Source organism: Syzygium oleosum, unplaced genomic scaffold (genome assembly GCF_021117445.2).
Source record: "Syzygium oleosum isolate NSW1041296 unplaced genomic scaffold, Sole_v2.1 Sole_v2.01, whole genome shotgun sequence".
Lineage (NCBI taxonomy): Eukaryota > Viridiplantae > Streptophyta > Magnoliopsida > Myrtales > Myrtaceae > Syzygium > Syzygium oleosum.
The window spans coordinates 2,089,273-2,108,906 of NW_026607485.1; the positions used below are offsets into that span (position 1 = coordinate 2,089,273).

The 19,634-nt window shown below is 40.6% G+C and overlaps 1 protein-coding gene across 1 annotated transcript; it reads left to right on the forward strand.

Annotated features, from left to right (window-relative positions):
* Nucleotides 1-11,623: 11,623 nt before the first annotated feature.
* On the forward strand, nucleotides 11,624-18,422 carry LOC115691607 (codeine O-demethylase-like). Its single transcript, XM_056311774.1, has 4 exons — nucleotides 11,624-11,881; nucleotides 15,579-15,820; nucleotides 16,706-17,030; nucleotides 18,049-18,422. The coding sequence occupies exons 1-4, from the start codon at nucleotides 11,624-11,626 to the stop codon at nucleotides 18,322-18,324; spliced, it is 1,101 nt and encodes a 366-aa protein (XP_056167749.1). The 3' UTR covers nucleotides 18,325-18,422.
* Nucleotides 18,423-19,634: the final 1,212 nt, after the last annotated feature.

Sequence of the window (19,634 nt, forward strand, 5' to 3'; positions counted from 1 at the left end):
TGTTGGTAAATAGCCCAAAGGTTTAGGACTAAACTAGTCAAATTGAAAGGTTTGTGACTAAATTAACACAAATGCAATAGGTTTATGACTTTTTTTAGTAATCTCCCCTAAATTTCTACGATAATGACGAAATTTAAACCCTGATTTTCTGGAGCACAAGAGACAACCTTTTAGACAAAAAAAAAATTCAGTTGTCAATAGTATCAAAGATTCCTTTCCTCGAAAGCTCAATGGAAAGTCATTTTCACAGAAAATGAAGATTCAAATGGACAAGACCGGCGCATTTGATGGGGAATGAAATGAGAAAAGTATGAAAGACCAACACTTACCGAGCTTGACTAGTAATCGAGAACATTTGCTAAAAGTCACAAGATGGATGTTGCGAAATCGAACTAAAAAGAGAATTGGCAAAATTCTATTAGAGGTTTTAACAAATGAAGCATATTACTTGCGCTTGGCATTGAAAATCTATTTTCTAAGTCAATTTGTGTTATACATAGTACTTTTCATTAAAAAAGTCATTAACACTGGTGTAGTTCTTGCGCTTCTGTTCATTATCGACGTGACTTTCATGCTGAATAGTAAATGCTCTCAACACAAGCCTCAAGTTAGCTACGAGGAAACTACTTCACGAAGAGAACAACATAGATTACGTGCTTCGGTGGTGTAACCTACTTCATGGAGAGAACAATATATATTACAACCATACTCGAGTCATTTAAGCACTCTCAGTGTTTCTCACTCTCCAATTACACCTGATAACTCATATAATATTTAACTCTCACAATTTTTCACGAAATAATCTATCAATCTTACAAACGAATTCACAAATCATACCCCAAGATTTATTGGCTTCAAAACACTTGCAATTTCTTCATGATGTAATTCGCAAGCAAGCCGCTAAATTGATTGTTACGGCCAAAGCTCATCCGCTTGCCGATGTGCTTTCTCCAACATGAAAAATATTTCAAAAATTTCTTGCTTGTTCTGGTATCAAACCACAAGCCCTATTTAGATTTGGAAGCTCTACTTGATCGGGTTTCCTTCACGTGGCTCAAATTCGATATACATTCTCAACAGCTTTTGTGACGAAAAGGACGAGGAAAGTTGAAAAACATACCTCAAGCATCAACGAAGAAACAACATAAGAATTAACTATAAAGAAGGAACTAAGCACGTTTTAATTCACCAACATTTGAAATATCATGCCTTTTTCCAAGACGTAACCGCGAAAAGAAGGACGAGCAAAGTCAAACCACTCGTTTTAATTCCCCATATAATACAGTGCCTTCTTCAAGACGTAACCATGAAAGAAAGGATGTTTCCACCGCGGAATCTCTCGGTTGATTGAGCCATTGCATATGTTATGCTTATGGATATCGACACGTCGATGCATATTGTAAGACCGAATCCATTTCATGTGTGTTATATCCCATGCTTGTCCACGTCGTTCGTTTAAAATATAGTCCGTTTCGGGAAAAAGTGTAGAAAAGGTCCTAAACCTTTTGCATTTGTGCCAATTTAGTCCTAAACCTTTTTTTTATGCCAATTCAGTCCTAAATATTTTGTTTTTATGCCAATTCAGTCTTTCCGGTTAATTTTGACCGGATTTTGCCGACGTGGATGTCGGCCGGCTTACGTGGCACTGCCGGCGATGACGTGGACAACTTTTAATAATATTTTTTGCATTTTTTTAATTTTTTAATATCTTTTTTTTCATTCTTCTTCCTCCAGCCGGTCGCCGGTCTCTAGTGAGCCCCGCCGGCTGCTGACATGGCTCGCCCTCGCCATCGACTGCGATGGCAAGCCTTGCCTAGCCGTTGGCAAGGCTTGCAAGTGACCTTGCGGCCACTGGCGAGGCTCGAGCCCTCTCTAGCTGCTAGGTGAGGCATGACCCCACCGGATCTAGCAAGGGTCGAGCCCCACCAACACTTCACCCATGGCCGGCGGGGCTCGACCCTCGCTATCAGTTGGACAAGGCACGACCTTGCCGGATTTGGCGAGGTCGGGCCTTGCCCATGGCCGGCGGGGCTCAACCATCGCCAAATCCGGTGAGGGCGAGCCTCGCTAGCCTAGTGCGAGGACGCCCTCGCGGCCATTTGACCTCGCTGGATGGTCGCGAGGTCGGCCTCGCGCTGGGCTGGCGAGGGTCGAGCCCCGCCGGTCATGGGCAAGGCCTGACCTCGCCAAATCCGACGAGGTCATGCCTCGCCCATGGCCAGCGGGGCTTGACCCTTGCCAGATCTGCCGACAGAGGCCGCAACTTTATGGCCACTGGTGAGGGCGAGGCTCGTTGTCACCGTTGTTGGTAAGGCTCGCCAGAGGTCGGCGAGGCCTAGCCTCCAGCCGGTCGCCGCAGAGGAAGAAGAAAGGAAAAGAAAAAAAGAAAAAATATTTAAAATATTCAAAAAATATTAAAATATTATTAAAACTTGTCCACGTCATCGCCGGCGGTACCACGTAAGTCGGACGGCATCCATGTCAACAAAATCCGGTCAAAATTAGCCGTAAGGATTGAATTGGCACAAAGACAAAAGGTTTTGGATTGAAATAGCACCAAAAAAAGGGGCAAAAGGACACTACGGGCCCGTATTTGTGCCGAGAAACAGTTTTGGAAGAGAAACAAGAAGTAAAAAAAAGTTGCTTCTTTTTTCTTCTTTTTCTTTTTTTCTTTTCTTATTTTGTGGTGTTGTTCTTGGCTGAGCCGGCGGCCGGCGACGGCGATCGCCACGCCGGGCGCGAGGGCGTCACGGCCTCGCCGGCCGCCGGCGGAGAGCGAGGTCGCCTCGCCGGCGAGGGCGAGGCGGACCTCGCCCGGGCGAGGCGGCCTTGCCCGATCGAGCGAGGCCGAGCCTCGCCGTCGGCGGGGCGAGGTCGGCCTCGCCCAGTCTGGCGAGGCCGAGCCTCGCCGCGACCCACGGCGAGGTCGGCTCGCCGTGGGTCGCGACGGCAGGCTCGGCTCGCAGACTGGGCGAGGCCGAGCCTCGCCGTCTCGGGCGAGGCCCGCCTCGCCCGGGCGGCGAGGGTCCAACCCTCGCCCTCGCCGGCAAGGGCGACCTCGCCTCCGCCGGCGGCCGGCGAGGTCCGTGACGCCCTCGCCGGCCCGGGCCGTGGCCGGTCGCCGGCGACCGGCGACCGGCCATGGCCAAAGAAGAAAGTAAAAAAAAAAAAATTTAAACAATTCAAAAAATTATTAAAATATTATTTGGGAACAGAAATTTTGTGTAGTTACCAAACGCATTTATGTTCTTTTCTATTCTAGGAATAGAAATTTTGGACATTTATCAAACGCCTTCAAATACTCAGAAATTATTTCTGGGCACAGAATAAAAAAAAATCATTTCTGTTCAGAAATAGCGCCCGGGCACAGAATGGTATTCATGCGCACCCTACAAGTGCCATAAGTTGAGTACGGAGATCACTTTGGTACCATAACTTTTTTTCGGATCACTTTGGTGCCAAGTCGGAGGAAAAGAGATTACTTTAGTGACTCTGGCCAAAATTCCGACCAAAAAAAGAGCCACATCAGATTTCCGGCGAGCCACGTCAGATTTCCGGCAAGCCATGTCAGCATCGGAAATTAATAAAAAAAGAGCCACGTCAGATTTCCGGCGGCCATATCAGCATTGGCACTAAAGTGATCATTTTTCAAAAAAGTTGGCACCAAAGTGATCCGAAAAAAAGTTATGGCACCAAAGTGATCTCCATACACAACTTATGGCACTTATAGCCGTCCTTTTGGTCAAAAAAAAGTTTAGCATTAAATTGGCACAATTGTAATAGGTTTAGGACTTTTCTAACACTTTTCCCGTTTGTTACGTGTCATCATTGTTTGAACTTTAGCCGGCAAAAAGTAGGTTGTTGTTTTGCATCATACAGTCTATTAGGCTCCGTTTATTGCACGAAATATATGATACTTTTAGAAAATATTTTTAATAAATGATAATAATATTTTCCGGTGTTTGGCTAAAATCTACAAATGAAGTGGAAAATATTTTCTGTCATTTGGTAAGGAAAATCAATTTTCCTAAATAGACATACCTTATCCAATCTCAATGTACCCAAGCGTCAAGGACCGAGGCACTAGCATTGAGGTCCCAGGCTCGGCCTCAATGGACCCGGGCATGAATGTTGAGGTCTCAAGCACGTGCACCAAGGTCCCGGGGCTGACTTCGATGAACCCAAGCTTGGCCTCGATGGACAAGGGCGTGGACGCTAAGATCGCGAGCCTAGCCTCGATAGACTCGGGCACGGGTGCCAGGGACCAAGCACGGGTGCCACGGTACTGGTCATGGCCTCGATGGAGCTAGGTACTAGCACCAGGGTCTCGAGCCTAGACTTGATGCACTCTGTCTCGGGCGTGAGGACACGGGCAAGGGCGTCTAGGTCCCGGTCCCAGCGTCGATCTACACGGGTGCGGCCATGATGAACACAGGTGTCACGCCCCAGTCCTATCCACCAAGGCTCAGACGTGTGACTTCCCTGCTTAGGTCATTTAATTGCGACATCCCAAGAAGCGTCGCCGACCCATCCTATTATCTAACAAATAAACACATGCGGAAGCAAAATCCAAATCACCAAACCAACAACACAAAAGGGATAGCATGGAAAACACATTCACAAAAGCATGCTTCATTTATATGCATTAATGATCCACATCGGAAGTAAGGATAATTACACGCCCACTACACGGGCCCTTTTCCGATTACATCACAAAAAGGAGAGGGGGTCGGGGTCTATCTAGCTCCTCTATCTACGAGGGCTACCTCAAAAAAAGAACACGGCTGACTTCACATTCGAGCATGCTATGCCTCGGGTTTAGGGTCATAGTCCGGATTTAACTCTGGATCACTGACGACACCATCGAAGATGTTTGACACCACTGGGTCCCATAGGATTACGCTCGGCGCACCTGGGGATCCGTCAAAGCCCCGGAGAGGTCCAAATAACTCTCCCCCGAACCAAACATGCTATGCCTTAAAACGATGAGGAACCAAGTTGGTAAGCCCCTCGTCGATCCAAATGGTCATCGTATATTCCTCGTACGTTGTATCCGTCCCTGGTGGTACGTACTCGACCACCTCTACGTCTTGGTCTACTGGGACACCAAAACGTATAATCCGAGTGTCCATACTAGGGGTTTGAAAAGGGTTAAGCAACAACACATGAGTATAACTCAATAAGTAAATCCTCTAAGCCCCGTATAAGAGAATACCTCGCCTTGGAAATACGAACGGTATCCTCAACCTCTTGGCATGCCAAAACGCAATCAAATAATCACAAGTGAATACTTACTTCTCGTCGGCACATACAATTCACACAAATAATCACGCATGAAACCTTGCTTCCAATTGGCATGCGACAATTGCACATAGTAATCAAGAACACTTCATATCACATAATCATGCACAATGCATCCACACGTGTTTCGATTATTACGACCGCTCAGGGCCACGACCGACACTCGCGTCGGTGGTCATCCGACGTAACCGGGCATTGTCCCGCCCCATCGGGCACGGGAACGTCTCGACCTCACTCAAAGACGGCATTCACTTAAGAGCATCGTTCCAAACTCCATCGCGAACGGCAACCGAAATCCATCGGGCATCCGAAATCCATTGGGCATCATTCTTTGCAATCATACGGATACAGAACCATTTATGTGATCATGCAAGCATATCAAGCAGTCAAGCCACTTATTATCTTTCACTTAAGCTAATGCAAGAGTGTTTAATGCTCACACGGTTAGAACATCTAAAATCCCGCACACATAAGATGCACAAAAATCGGAAGCATTTCATGAGTAAACCATACAAAATTAATACACGGGCTTCCTCTTCCTAGACAAGCAAAACAAGACAAGATAAGCATTAGCATCACCCAATGATAGTTCCAATTAACCTTCTATACCTACATAATCCATCCATAACGATTTCTAGCCAAGGATAGCCACACACTTGATAGAACATAACCTCATAGCAACGATTCCTCACATTCCGGCAATCACGTGGCAAGATTAATCCTACCATTCAATCAACTAGGCACGCGATCGACATACTAATTCCCAAACCTCATACTTCAAGCATGGCATGGTCAAACAAGCTCAAGTAGACTCAACCTAGGTTTGACACGTGTAGAATAACATCCTATCCACGGATTAGAAGAACTACTTACGAAACTGGTTGGACTACGAATGACGATGGACAAATGGCGATGGTGAAGGCGAACAAATGGCTACGATGTTACGGCGGCGCTGCGACGACATTATGGCGGTGCGGCGACAGTGAGGCGGCTCAGCGACAGTGAGGCAGCTCGGCGGCGGATGGCGGCACGGCGGACGGTGGCACGGCGGACGGCGGCACGGCGCGGCAACGATGAGCGGCGGTGAGGTGGCAATGAGGCGGCGGTGAGGCGACAGCGGTGGCACGACGAGAACGGCAGTACGGCGACGGTGTATAGTGATGACGCAGCAGCAAGCAACTTGGTGGCGAGTGGTGGCACGGCGAACGGTCGAACAGCGTGGCGACGGCGAGTGGCTTGACGACGAGGACGGCACGACGAGCGGTGGCACATCATTGAATGGTGGCAACGGTGAAGAGGGCGTGAGAGGGAGAGAGAGTCAGGAAGAAAAAGAGAGAAATGAGAGTGAGTAAGAGAGTGAAATGAGAGTGAATGAGAGAGAAATGCAAGAGTCTTTCCTCTTAAATCTATTGCAATAAATCTATTGCAAGACTCTTGCAAGGGAGAGAGGGAAGTCAATAATTCACTTTGCACTCAATGGCTCTAAGTTTAGGCTAGCCTAGCCTTCCCTTAAAATCTTCATAACCAAGTGAATGAAAGGCCAAGAAGTCTTCTTGAAATATCTCCATCAAGTCTCATAAAGCAAGACCAAGAGAACATGCTTCAAATGGGAAACCAACTAGTTTCTTGTCTTTCCCCCCCTAAAGCGGCGCCCAACCACCATTAGCAAGACCAACAATCTTGTCTATTCTCAATCAAGGCTTCTAGAAGGTGTAATTAAGGGCCTTAAGTGCTAAAGCATGTGTTACTATTCATAAAACACTATTTAGCACATGGCAACTTAATGTGCAATCATCCAAAAATCAACCAAGGTCAAATGTGACAAGATGGGCTTTACCCTCTTGATTAGCGCCTAATCGAGGCCGAATAAGTCCAATGATGCGTAATTAAGTGGCGTCAGATTGAGAATATCACAACGGGCCTGGGCACCAAGGACCCGGGCATTGGCACTAGGGTCATGGGCCCGGCCTTGATGGACTCGATCCGAGGCTTGGGGTCTCGTGCCCAAGCGTAGTAGACCTGAACCAGGCCTTAATGGACCCAGGCACGACACCAAGGTCTCGAACCCGACCTTTGTGGACTTGGGTTAGGGCACTAAGGTTCCGAGCTCGGCTTCTTGGACTCAAGCTTGGCCTCGATGGACCCCTCGGCCTTTAGATCCAAGTCCGCTGCCAAGGGCCCGGGAACATGCATTGGGGTTGTCATACCCAAACACAAAGTTTCTAGTCTAAATGCCGATATCTAAACATAGTTTGGAAAGTTATTTTAGATTTTTTACAAAGGAAATCATATTCCTGAATTTAAGTATAGAATTTCCGTTAAATCATTTTCCTAAGTGATTCAAATGCCGAAAAATGAGAAAAATATTTTTCTAAAATTTTTTTTCCGTGAAATAAACGAAACCTCAATCAAAATAGATGTTCCAGTGATAAACCTAGGAAGTGTCATCTAAATTATTATTGGTTCATGTCCTCCAAATCATGATGGTTTATCTCTCGTCGGAAGAAGGCTATGAAATTAGGCAAATCGAAACGTGTTGAAAAGATAACAAGAAATAAATTGAATATTAATATTCATGGGATTAAATCGGGCAAAAGGACACTATAAGTGCCATAAGTTGTGTACGGAGATCACTTTAGTGCCATAACTTTTTTTCGGATCACTTTGGTGTCAACTTTTTTGAAAAACGATCACATTAGTGCCAATGCTGACATGGTCGTCGGAAATCTGACGTGGCTCTTTTTTTTATTAATTTTCGATACTGACATGGCTCGCCGGAAATTTGACGTGGCTCGTCGGAAATCTGACGTGGCTTTTTTTTTTTGCCGGAATTTTGACCGGAGTCACTAAAGTGATCTCTTTTCCTCCGATTTGGCACCAAAGTGATCCAAAACAAAGTTATGGCACCAAAGTAATCTCCGTACACAACTTATGGCACTTATAGCGTCCTTTTGCCGATTAAATCGATGTGACTTACTCTTGGAGAGAGCAAAAGAAAATTTTGTACGGTATTACTAGTGCACTATGATCACAAATAATATTCTCAAACAATCTCACTATTTTCCTTGACAGATGAATATTGTTTCTATCACTTAAATAGTTGTTTGGCCCAATTTCACGTACGTACTTTCAAAATTAGTTTATTTGTCGTACGTTACACTGTTAAATTACATTGTTGGTTCACAAATCAAAAAAAAAAAATGGGGACTCATGATTTTCTCATTCACTGTTCTTTAAATGCACTCCAATAGTGATTTGATTGAGCATCACACTACTTTCACCTAAACTTGTTATCATATGTCGTTACTCCTAACAGTTTTATGGAGAACCAAAGAGGTACGTCCTGTACTTCAATGATTTGATTATATGGCAAACGAGACGTTCATGACCCCATCCGGAACGAAAAGTTACATAGTCTACCAACAACATAGACCAAGATCATGAACTATTAATGGGAAAATTGTTCAATTTGGCCTAAACTTATTGTAAGCAGCCAATTCAGTCCTAAATTTTTCAATTTAATCAATTTAGTCTTAAACCTTTTGATGATTTGCCAATGTAATCTTCCTGACCAATTTTGACCGAAAATCGTGGCCAACACTGAAGCAGACAAATTTTACCATTTTTTTAACTTTCATGATTTTTTTCTTTTTTTTTAATTTCCTTCCATAGGTTCGCTGCCTTGGCGATGGCTAGCAGAGGTTCCCAACCACCACAAGGGCTTGTGCACATTGGCCTAGAGCGGGCAAGGGAGTCTTGGCCCTCGCCTATGCCCAGCAGAAGCCATCGACCCTTGCGGAGACCGTTGACCGGTTGAGGGAAATAAGGAAAAAAAACAAAAAACAAAAATGAATAAAAAGAAAAAATTCGTAATGTTTTTAAAATTGCAAAAAATGCCCACATTGGCACCGGTGCACCGACCGTGCCATGTAGGATGGTCGGCATCAACGTCAGCAATTTTCAGCAAAAATTAGTCGGTTTGGTAGGAAGGGTTACATCGGCAAATTGTGAAAAAGGTTTAGAATTAAATTATTCAAATTAAATAGTTTAGGATTGAATTGGCCACTATAGAAAAAGTGACATCCTATACTTCAATGATTTGATTTATATGGCAAATGAGAGGTTCATGAACCCATCCGAAAAGTTATATAGTCTACCGACAGCATAGACCAAGATCGTGAACTATTAACTATAATTAAAGGTACATATGACAAGGTCTAATGATCAGATAGAAGAATTCTTTTTTTCTTTTGGAACGATTTTTCTCTCATCTTAACAAGTTGCATGAATTTCCAATGGAAATAAGACAGTTGAAATAATTTTTTTTCTCAACGTCAATCTTTCAACTTCTAGCGAAATTCTATGTATTATGGTTGATCTATATGTAGGTTGATACTTGTTATTGGTTGCAAATCATCTTCATCATAGATTAATTTGGGCATGCGTGACTGCATGATAAAAATGAAATTAAAAGCAAATGGTGTAAAAGTTGATACCATGTAAAAAGGGATATAATCTAGGAAAAAAATGAAAATAGGTGGTTATCCAAAGAAGTGGATGAAAGTATGAAGTTATCAGAAGTATCTGTATTTATTTTATTATTTAATGCTAATAAAAGTAATTTGGAAAATTTCTAAAAAAGAGTCAAAATTCACTTTTGGCTTGAATATATAGATTATTCACCAACGGTTTGGTCGAGTGACCTAAGACTAGTATTGCAAGCTAAAGGTCACAAATTTATTCTTCAATCTATTCTTGGTCACAGGAAACCTTGGTTAGCCACCCAAGTCGGACCCAGGTTAAGGTCTAATGTCAGTTTTGTGCTTTTCCACTTGGAGTTGCTGGTGTTATGGTAACAGGCTTACCTAATGGGTAATAAGCATTTCATTGGCGCTTTGAATCGAATATTCCGATAATGAATGAGGTAGGTTCCAATTCTACTCAAAACTTTCTTTTTAAAAAAAATATAGAATAATCATTGTCCTCGATATTTTTTAAATGTATCACAAATATTTTTATCTGGTACGGAACTAGGAAAAACTAGCTCATATGTTGGGTGACTCTACTCATTTTCTAAGGTTCGAAATTTTCTAATTTGACCGTTTTGAAAGGTACATGATTTGATTCTAGAACATCTATCTCCTTTGCTGTACCATTAAAAGTCGGATAAACATCACATAAGTACCATCTTCTTCGCAAGACTCTTTGCTTCTTTGTTAATTTCTAAAAGAGCCATATTTAATGCTGCTGCGTAGACTCTTGGTGGGCATTTGTGCTTTTTTATTATCCTACTTGTGAAAATGATCCTGGATAGAAAAATCTTAGAAGGAAACACAAGTATTTGAAACGACTGAAACCCTAATCCCGATCTTCAAAATGGAGGGTTTGTATAAAGCTAGTGGACACTGGTAAGGACATAGATGGAGCCGAGCCCTCTACAAACGAGCAGATCTGGCTCTGTCGTCCTCGACGACCCAGATCTGGCTTGGTTGAAGATGGGACAGATAGATCTAACTCTAGAGACTTAGATCTAGCTCGTTTGAGAGAGAGAGAGAGAGAGAGAGAGAGAGAGAGAGAGAGGTGTGAAGCCAATTTCCTTGAATCTTCCAAGTACTTACAATTTAGCAACTTTTTTCCTGGATCGAGCAAGACCTTTATGTGTGAACCGATATCAACGTTTATATTGACAGTTACATCCTTCGTAATTCCAAAAGATTCAAGATCAACCTTTGAAAGCCTATTCTTGTCGTAGATCTCTATTCTGTCAAAGGTTCTTACTCCAGCATCTTGGAACCATTGCTCCATGTGTGACAGCCATTTTAAACGACCTTCGCTTAATGCCGAAGAGGGGTTAAAAAAACGAAATGAAAGAATTCGAAGTTTGCTTTAAGTATAGATAAGACCGTAAAAAACAAAGCTTGCATATCATACAAAATCAATCAGAAACGACACAAACAGAAGGTTTTTTATTTTATGTTCTTTTGCCTTTTTCCTGTTGGGCTATTTTTTGACTTTTAGATCTGTATGTATTCACGTTTTGGATCTCTCTCTACGTATATATACACCCATATGTTATATATTCAAATGCATGTGTATGCATGTTATACAAACTCACTATATAACACATAAAAACTGATTTAAAAAGTAGTATATTGACTATTAAGTAATGTAACAAGCTGTGTCATTGATTGTTGAATATGAGCCGTTTATACAAACTTCCACTCTATTCACCAATTTTTTACTCTTTCTCTCTCTCTCTCTCTCTCTCTCTCTCACTATAAATAGCGCCATGCAAGAGCGAGTTCAGCATCGAATGAAAGCAATGGAATCACAAGCACCACCTCTCCATACTAATTCTTCCATGGTGAGCGTTCAAGAGCTCATCAAAGAAACCATGGAGGCTGTTCCAGAGAGGTATGTTCGTCGTGACCAAGAACCACAAATCATCTCTGATAATGGAAGAACTGAAGCGCCAATTGTTCCGGTCATTGACTTGGGCAAATTGTCGTCGGACCAAACCGTGGGTGATCATGAATTGGAGAAATTGCATGAAGCTTGCAAAGACATTGGTCTCTTTCAGGTTTTCTCACACTCCCGTCTCTATCTTTTAAGCCCATGTCGTCTCAAATTTTGTTAAAATTATTCGATTGAAAGTCAGGCGAACCTAAAACAGAAACTCCGCCTTGCAACCTGAACCCTCCGATGTTGTCGGTCGGTCGGGCCACATGGACTCCACGACATCCAAAGGCTAAGCTGAATGGGATGCATATGCGTTCGATGCATCGCGCAATTTTTCTTCATTTTCTCTTTTTTGTGAATGACCCAGGTTTTGATTTTTGGAGATTTAGGCTGCACATGGCAACCATTTTGTGCTCGGAAATAGATTCTGATAAAAAATGATTCTTTTTTACTCTGTGCCCTCGAACAATTTCTAAGCATTTGAAGGCGTTTGGTAACTGTCCAAAATTTCTATTCTTAGAATAGAAAAAGAACATAAATATGTTTGGTAACTACACAAAATTTCTTTTTATTAATAATATTTTAAATATTTTAATATTTCTTTCTTTTTTTTCCTTTTTTTTTCTTTTATTTCCTTGGTCATGGCCAGTTGCCGGCGCCGGCAACCGGCAACAGACCAGGGCCGGCGAGGGCGTCGCGGCCCTCGCCGCCGGCCTCGTCAGTCGCGACGGCGAGGTCGAGCCTCGCTCGGCCAAGGCGAGGCCGACCTCGCCACCGCCGCCACCCCTCGCGACGGCGAGGTCAGCCTCGCCATGGCCGGGCGAGGCTCGACCTCGCCCGTGGCGCCGACCTCGCCGTCGCCACCCCCCGCGACGGCGAGGTCGGCCTCGCCTTGGCTGGGCAAGGCTCGACCTCACCCAGATCTGGCGAGGCCGACCTCGCCGTCGCCGGGGGTGGCGAAGGCCACCCCCGCCGGCCCTATCCGGTCGCCGATGGCTGATTGCCTGTGGACGGTCGTCGGTGGCCGGTCGCCGGCGGTGGACCGAAAAGAAGATGAAGAACAAATAAAAAAGAAAGAAGAAAACCAAGAAGAATCAATTCCGGAAAAATTGTTCCGGAATCAAGAAGCTACTTTTTTTTTCTTCTTGATTCTATTCCAAAATTGATTTTGAGATCAATTTTTTGTAAAATTGTGCCCGGGCACAAAAATTTTAACAAACGGATTTCTGTTCCCAAACTAATTCTGGGAACAAAATAACAGAAATTTTCACTATTTGGCACGTTGCCAAACGGGCCCTTATTGCCAAAAAAAAAAATCCTTGGAGATGGTCGCAAAGGTTGACTTGGTTCGCATGAACTTTTTCTATGTTGGATATTGAGTATGTATGTGGTACAACTTTGTACTGTGCAGTTTTTTTTTTTTATGAGCATGTGATTAGTGCTACCGGACTGAAACATCAACGCAATTACATGACAGTTTATCATGATAGGAGAGCTCAAGTATTGCCTTAGTCAAGCAATTTATGGTTCGTTTCTTTTCTTTTGCTAAAAAGAAAACAAAAAAAAAACACAAACAAAATAAAAAACGCATCTCATATGTTACCAAACTACACTTACATACCTCTGTGTTTGCAAGTATTGTCCACATATTTCTAAGCAAAACCCCCTAGTAAAAAAAACCAAATTTTCCATCCTTGCAAACTTATTTTAGCATCCTGCGTAGAGTTCGAGTATTTTAATTTTTAGTTGGTTTGATTGCTTTTGGTAAGTGTGAGATTTTAGAATTTGGAGACGTGCATTTCTTGGTGACAATTTTGTAAAATATAGACATATGGATAACCGAAGTGAAGGTGTAAAGTGGTTCCAAAGGTAAAACATGAGTATGTAACTACTATGTAATCTAAAAAAATGAAACTAAGTTTGAGTTCTTGCCGTTCCACACCCTTTCTTTATTCATGGATACAAATTCCGCATCTCTCTCCATTTTTCCTAGACTATACCCAAACACAATTCTAGTATGTCCAATATTATTCATTAAATATATATTTATGTCTGTCGAGAGAAATCTCACTATAGGACTGATAAAAGGTAATGAATGAGTGGATTGATTTCTTCGTTTAGATGTAATTGGCTTTCCCATCCAACGTCTATGGTCTCCATATTCCTTTGAGTAGTGGTTTTTACACCATCCTTTTTTTGTTATGATTTTATTTCTACTCCACCTTTGAACGATCCCAATCAATCTTTTCTCCACTGCTTTTGTTTCAAATTGACAATTACTCCAAATGTTTTCCGGACAACCTTCAAGTACGTTTTTCTGTTTTAGTAGATCAATTAGTACGTTTTTTTTTTTGGTCGGTCGGTTAGTATGTTTCACTTTCAGTGATTTTGTTGGAATTACCTAAGCATAAATGGGAAGAGTAGGATGAATGAAACCTCAGTATCTTTCTTTTTTTTTTGCAAGTCGATTTTGGCCATATAGAGATATGTATTATAGAGATTAAAAAGTTTATTTTCTTTCATTTTTGAAATATTGTCAATTTTATTTTATTTGTAACCAGGCTGAAGGTGCATATTAACATAGTGCATATCAACATTACGGCTCGTATAATCTTATTTACTTTTGTGTTGCGGTTTTTATCCATTTTTGTGATATGGTTCTCCCTTTTACATATTTTACGTTTCCAGAAAGACCACCTACAAATAAATAGTTCAATTTTTTTTCATTTACTTTATTTTTCTATGGATTCTTCATTTATATGTCCTTTTTTTTAAAAAATTAATAAATTTAAAATCTTGCGCAACATGTGGGTAGACGTTTGGTATTACGTCATCCATATGAGTATAAATTCCAATCTTGCTTAGTGTCGTGGAGACAATGCATTCCGAGGTGTCTTCTTAAAGAATTATTAATAGGAGATTAGTCAAAGAGAAAAGACCGAACAATATTATTTCCTTTACCTAGTTGCCATGTGCATTAAAAGTTGTCTTGGTCTATTTTAAACATTATGGTCCCGAAATGCATAACAAATGGACCGACAATTCGTATGACTTAATGATAATCTCGGGGTCAGTAAGTCAAATCATGACAACTCATCATCATCGGTATCTAACAAGCACGTTGACTGACTTATGATTAGAAATTATACTAGCACGTGTAGATATATGAGTTGAGCATATCTTAGAACTTTCATCCGGAATTTCATGTTATTTTCTTGTTTCTCCCGTTGAATAGGCGTGTTGTGTTCAACATTATTAACTCGATATAACCAATCAACATTGATGCTACACCAATCAACATTGATGCTACTTACAAAAAATTATATATATATATTTGGTAAATCAATTTATACTTGCAATTATTTTAACATGATCAATTATGGGAAAGGGTAGCATGGGCCATTCCCCCCCCCCCCCCCCCCACCAATGGGATATTTTATACAAATTGAAGATACTTAATGATATATATATCCCTAGAATTATATTCAAGGTGCAAAGTCACGATCCTTTCTAGAAAACATGATACAAAAGCATCTTCTGATTATAGGAAAGACGAGAATACAAGTCAACAGTTTCAGAAAATCGACAAAGGCACTTATATGCACATGGCTCTTTGCAATTAACTATGTCTTTACGAGGAGTTTGGTGCACGTTCGCTGTTCTGTTAACATCGATTCGTTTTGTAAAAGATCAAATACATTGTGACCAAGGGAAAAACTGAGGGTGTGATAATCAAGACTATATTGAAAAATTTGAATACTATTTAAGGCTGTAAGTTTACTAATTTAAAGTTTAAGAATGGCAATTTGTCTATGCAGCTGGTTAACCACGGGATAGGTCCTTCTCTACTGGAGGATCTAAGGCATGAAATCGAAGAGTTTTTCAAGCTTCCCTTGTCGGAGAAAATGAAGTTTGAAATAAGGTCAGGAGAGGTCGAAGGTTATGGGCATGTCACGCGACCAGAAGAAAAGCTCGACTGGGGCCACAGGTTCTTCATGACAGTCAACCCCATCGCCAAAAGGAAATCTCATCTCTTTCCAGAACTCCCTTTGTCACTCAGGTGGTTTCTCAATCTTTATACGTGAACAAAATACACATGTTATATAGATGTGACGGTCTTGTACATCGTCAAGATAATGGCCTGCCTATAGATTTATGTTGGTGAGCTCTAGAGAAGCAAGTATTGCACAAAGACTAAGGCTCTGTTTGTTTCGCAAAATGCGGATAATTTGGGAAATATTTTTCTAAAAATGATCAATTGTATCGATTGAAATAATTAGTTAATGAAAAATATTTTTATCATCGATAACAATTTATTTCTATAGCGATTGTAAGTGATACAAGTGATTATGAAAATGTTTCCCAAATCGTTTATTTTCTACGAAACTAGTGGATCCTAAGGGTCCATCTGTTTTGTGAAAAACTTCTTAATGCAAGAGAATTTTTTTTGTGAAAATTATTTTAAAGGAAAACAATGAGTTTTCAATTGTCTGGTAGTGTACTTGGAAGTGAGAAGAAAAAAGTTTTTCGATGTTCAAATCTTACTTTCAATAACTATTATCTCCGTTATAATTATAATTATTTTTTCCTAATATAAAATACTAAGATGTTATCAGCATCCTTGTCTAAGATATTACTAGTATATGAAGTACAAACTTTAAGTTTTTTTTTTATTATCAAAGTAAAGCAACCAAATATAAAGATGCTAAAATAATAGAAAACACAAATAATTAACAAATTTAATCTCTCAGTGCTTATAAAATTTCACGTGAGAATAATTCTCCATTCTATGTGAGCATGCCTGTAGAAAAGGTGGGCATCACATAGAAGTCAGATGATCTAACAGCACATTTAAGTTGGCTCACATGTTGTATTATCACGTACAAGAATCTTCCACAATTTGTGAATATGTCGATAATACTTAATACCTTCCTTTCACATGCAGAAACACCTTAGACTCTTACATTAAGGAGATGCAAAAGCTGGCCATGCAGCTACTTCGTTTGATTTCAAAATGCTTAGACATCGAGATGAATGAGGTGAAAGAGTTATTTGAGGATGGCTTTCAAACCATGCGGATGGGGTACTATCCTCCGTGCGCACAGCCGGAGCTTGTTGTCGGGATGAGACCGCACTCGGATGTTACCGGCATCACCATCCTCCACCAAATCAACGGTGTCGACGGCCTCCAAATTAAAAAGGATGGAGGTTGGACACCTGTTCACATTCTACCAAATGCATTTGTGGTGAATGTGGGAGATGTTATGGAGGTACAGTTTTCTTGCTTTGGCAAACATTCTCCTTCAATTTTGGAATTTTTAATTTGTTTTTATCTTTTTATTAGACCCTTTTTTAGGTCACTTGAAGAAACATATGTTTTCATGTCACATGAGTCTAAACAATATTTTTTGCCCCTTTAGCTTAACGCATGTTAATTAACTCGAACAACATAGTGCATCATTGTTAAATGAGTTTCGTTTGGAGGTAAGGTGATAATGACTATAATCCTTAGGTTCTGCTAGTTTCAGAAAATTTAGATTTCGATGACAATGTCATTGATCATTACATGATTTAATATCTAAATCATGTATTCATTTGTCAGTTAAGGTTTTAGGGTTTGTTTGTTTGAGATTTAGTAAAGTCATTAGTATTTTATTGATTTCTTAATAAAATTTAAAATATTATATAATTTAAATTTTTTCAAAAAATATGTGTGAATTTACGTGTCCATTTTTGTATATTGTAAAAATGTCAAGTATTTGGATTTCAAAAAGGTCAAACTGTGTGAAGCATGAGAATTAGATTGGACCCAAACAAAAAAGAGAAAGTCAACTTAAACAGATCCTCAGATCTCACAACTTCTATATGGTGTTGGTGTAGGACAACTTGAGTTCGAAACTCTCGATGCCCAATTTCGTTTCTAATCCTTCCTAACAAACATGAGCCTTGAATTTGTTCAGTGGAATAGTCGCCGGATTCATTGGCAATACTAAGGCATCTTGTCATAAAAAAGCATTTCATATAATTTTCTACAACCATGAATATATGGTACAAATAATTTGGTAAATTTAAGGTATCTATTACTAGGAGTATTCAAAATAATTCGGAAGCACGAAAGACCAAATCAGCTCGGTCTGCTTGGAACAATTTTTTCGGAAGAAGATTCAATCGGGCCAGGCTACCAGGCCCATTTTTTCCTTTTTTCTTTGGGCCAGGCCAAAAATTTCCTTGAAGCCCAGCCCGTTTGCACTCGTATCTGATATGATTTTCTTTTGCTTATAATTGCAGATTCTTAGCAATGGTCTTTACAACAGCATCGAGCACAGAGCCATGGTCAATTCGACTAGAGAAAGGATCTCAATTGCCATGTTCTTCAACCCTAAGCTGGACTCAGAAATTGGCCCAATCCAATCTCTGACGACTAAGGAGAGTCCAGCGCTATTCGGAAGGATAAAGATGGAGAAATATGTCAAAGACTACTTTTCACATAAGCTTAATGGAAAGTCCTATTTAGAGAGGATGAAGCTTCAACCGGAGAAGGCTGTTGCATTTCAAGGGGAGTGAACGAGAAGGATTTAGGAAGACCCTTGCTTGCCAAGCTTTGTTGACGAGCCGAACATACTTAAGCATCCACTATGAGTTTGTCGCATAATGTTGTGTATCTATTTTGTACATCAATTTCTATGTCGCTTGGAGTATTGACTATTACAGCATCGTTTGTCGAAAAAGCATAATGTCTTGTGACATAGGTATTCCGTTATACCAGTATCTTTATGATTGAACGATATTGTGTATTTCAGTTTTGGCACTACTTCAAAGTGGGAGTATGTTAATATTTAGAAATGGGATTTTGATTATGAGCTGCAAATCATTTTGAAAAATGTCTCACTATGCAACTTCAGACAATTAAAAGGTGGTAAGTATCAAATTTAACTTTAAGGAACAATATACCCTTAAAACATCTCCCTTCTATTTTCAATAATAACTTTTCATGCCATGAGATTTGATATGTACTAAGATACTTTAATTCCTATGATTATGTATTTGTACTCCTTTATAGAAGAAATTAAAGAGAAACTAGAGTATTTAATCTCTTGATCAGACAACAAAGACTATTACTCATAAGTTAGCACAAAAAGTCTACTCATAAGAATTTACCAGGAAAGAATATGATCAGAATCGAGATCGCTAGATAAGTTCTTCATTATAGAAAAATTGGCCCAATACAACCTATAGAGACTAAGGAGAGTCTAGTGCCGTATAGAAGGAGAAAGATAGAAACAAACGTCTGTTGCCATCCCTTCGATATGAATCCCTGGTTGGTTTAATAGATTTTTAGGCAAGCATGTGTAAGCCTATACTAAGGTGACATTTACGCTCTGCACGAGCTCTTCCAAACCCTACTTACCAAAACTTGCTTTTTCGCTTAATTGAATAATACTAGAATTTAAACTGGAGATTTTGGGTTTCGAGGACTTAGTAACACTAGTTTTACCTCATGCATGTTACCTATATCTTTTATCTTTTAGCAGACATTATTGTACAAAATCATTTCTAGTTTATATCCCTAAATATGAAAATCTATATGGATATGCATAAGTGTGCATTCCATAAATCACTAAAAAATAATAAACATATAATAAAAGCTAAAAAAAAAAGAAGGAAATCTAAAAACAACTCAAACCGTATCGGCAACCTCAATGTAAGGCCTTATTATAACTGTCACACCCCGTACCCTACGAACACGTAACATCCCGCCGTGGTCGTTAAGAATGCGACTCCCAGGATTCGTCGCCAACCCGTAACCATCGAATAAGAGAATATACGCGGAAGCCAAACGAACACTCCATTCAACAAATATTCAAACGGGATAA

Excerpts from the sequence above, each read along its gene's own strand:
- LOC115691607 (XM_056311774.1), top strand. The coding sequence starts at position 11,624 with ATGGAATCACAAGCACCACCTCTCCATACTAATTCTTCCATGGTGAGC. Across the intron at positions 11,882-15,578 it reads AAGACATTGGTCTCTTTCAG|CTGGTTAACCACGGGATAGG; the intron begins GTTTTCTCACAC and ends TTGTCTATGCAG. Across the intron at positions 15,821-16,705 it reads GAACTCCCTTTGTCACTCAG|AAACACCTTAGACTCTTACA; the intron begins GTGGTTTCTCAA and ends TTTCACATGCAG.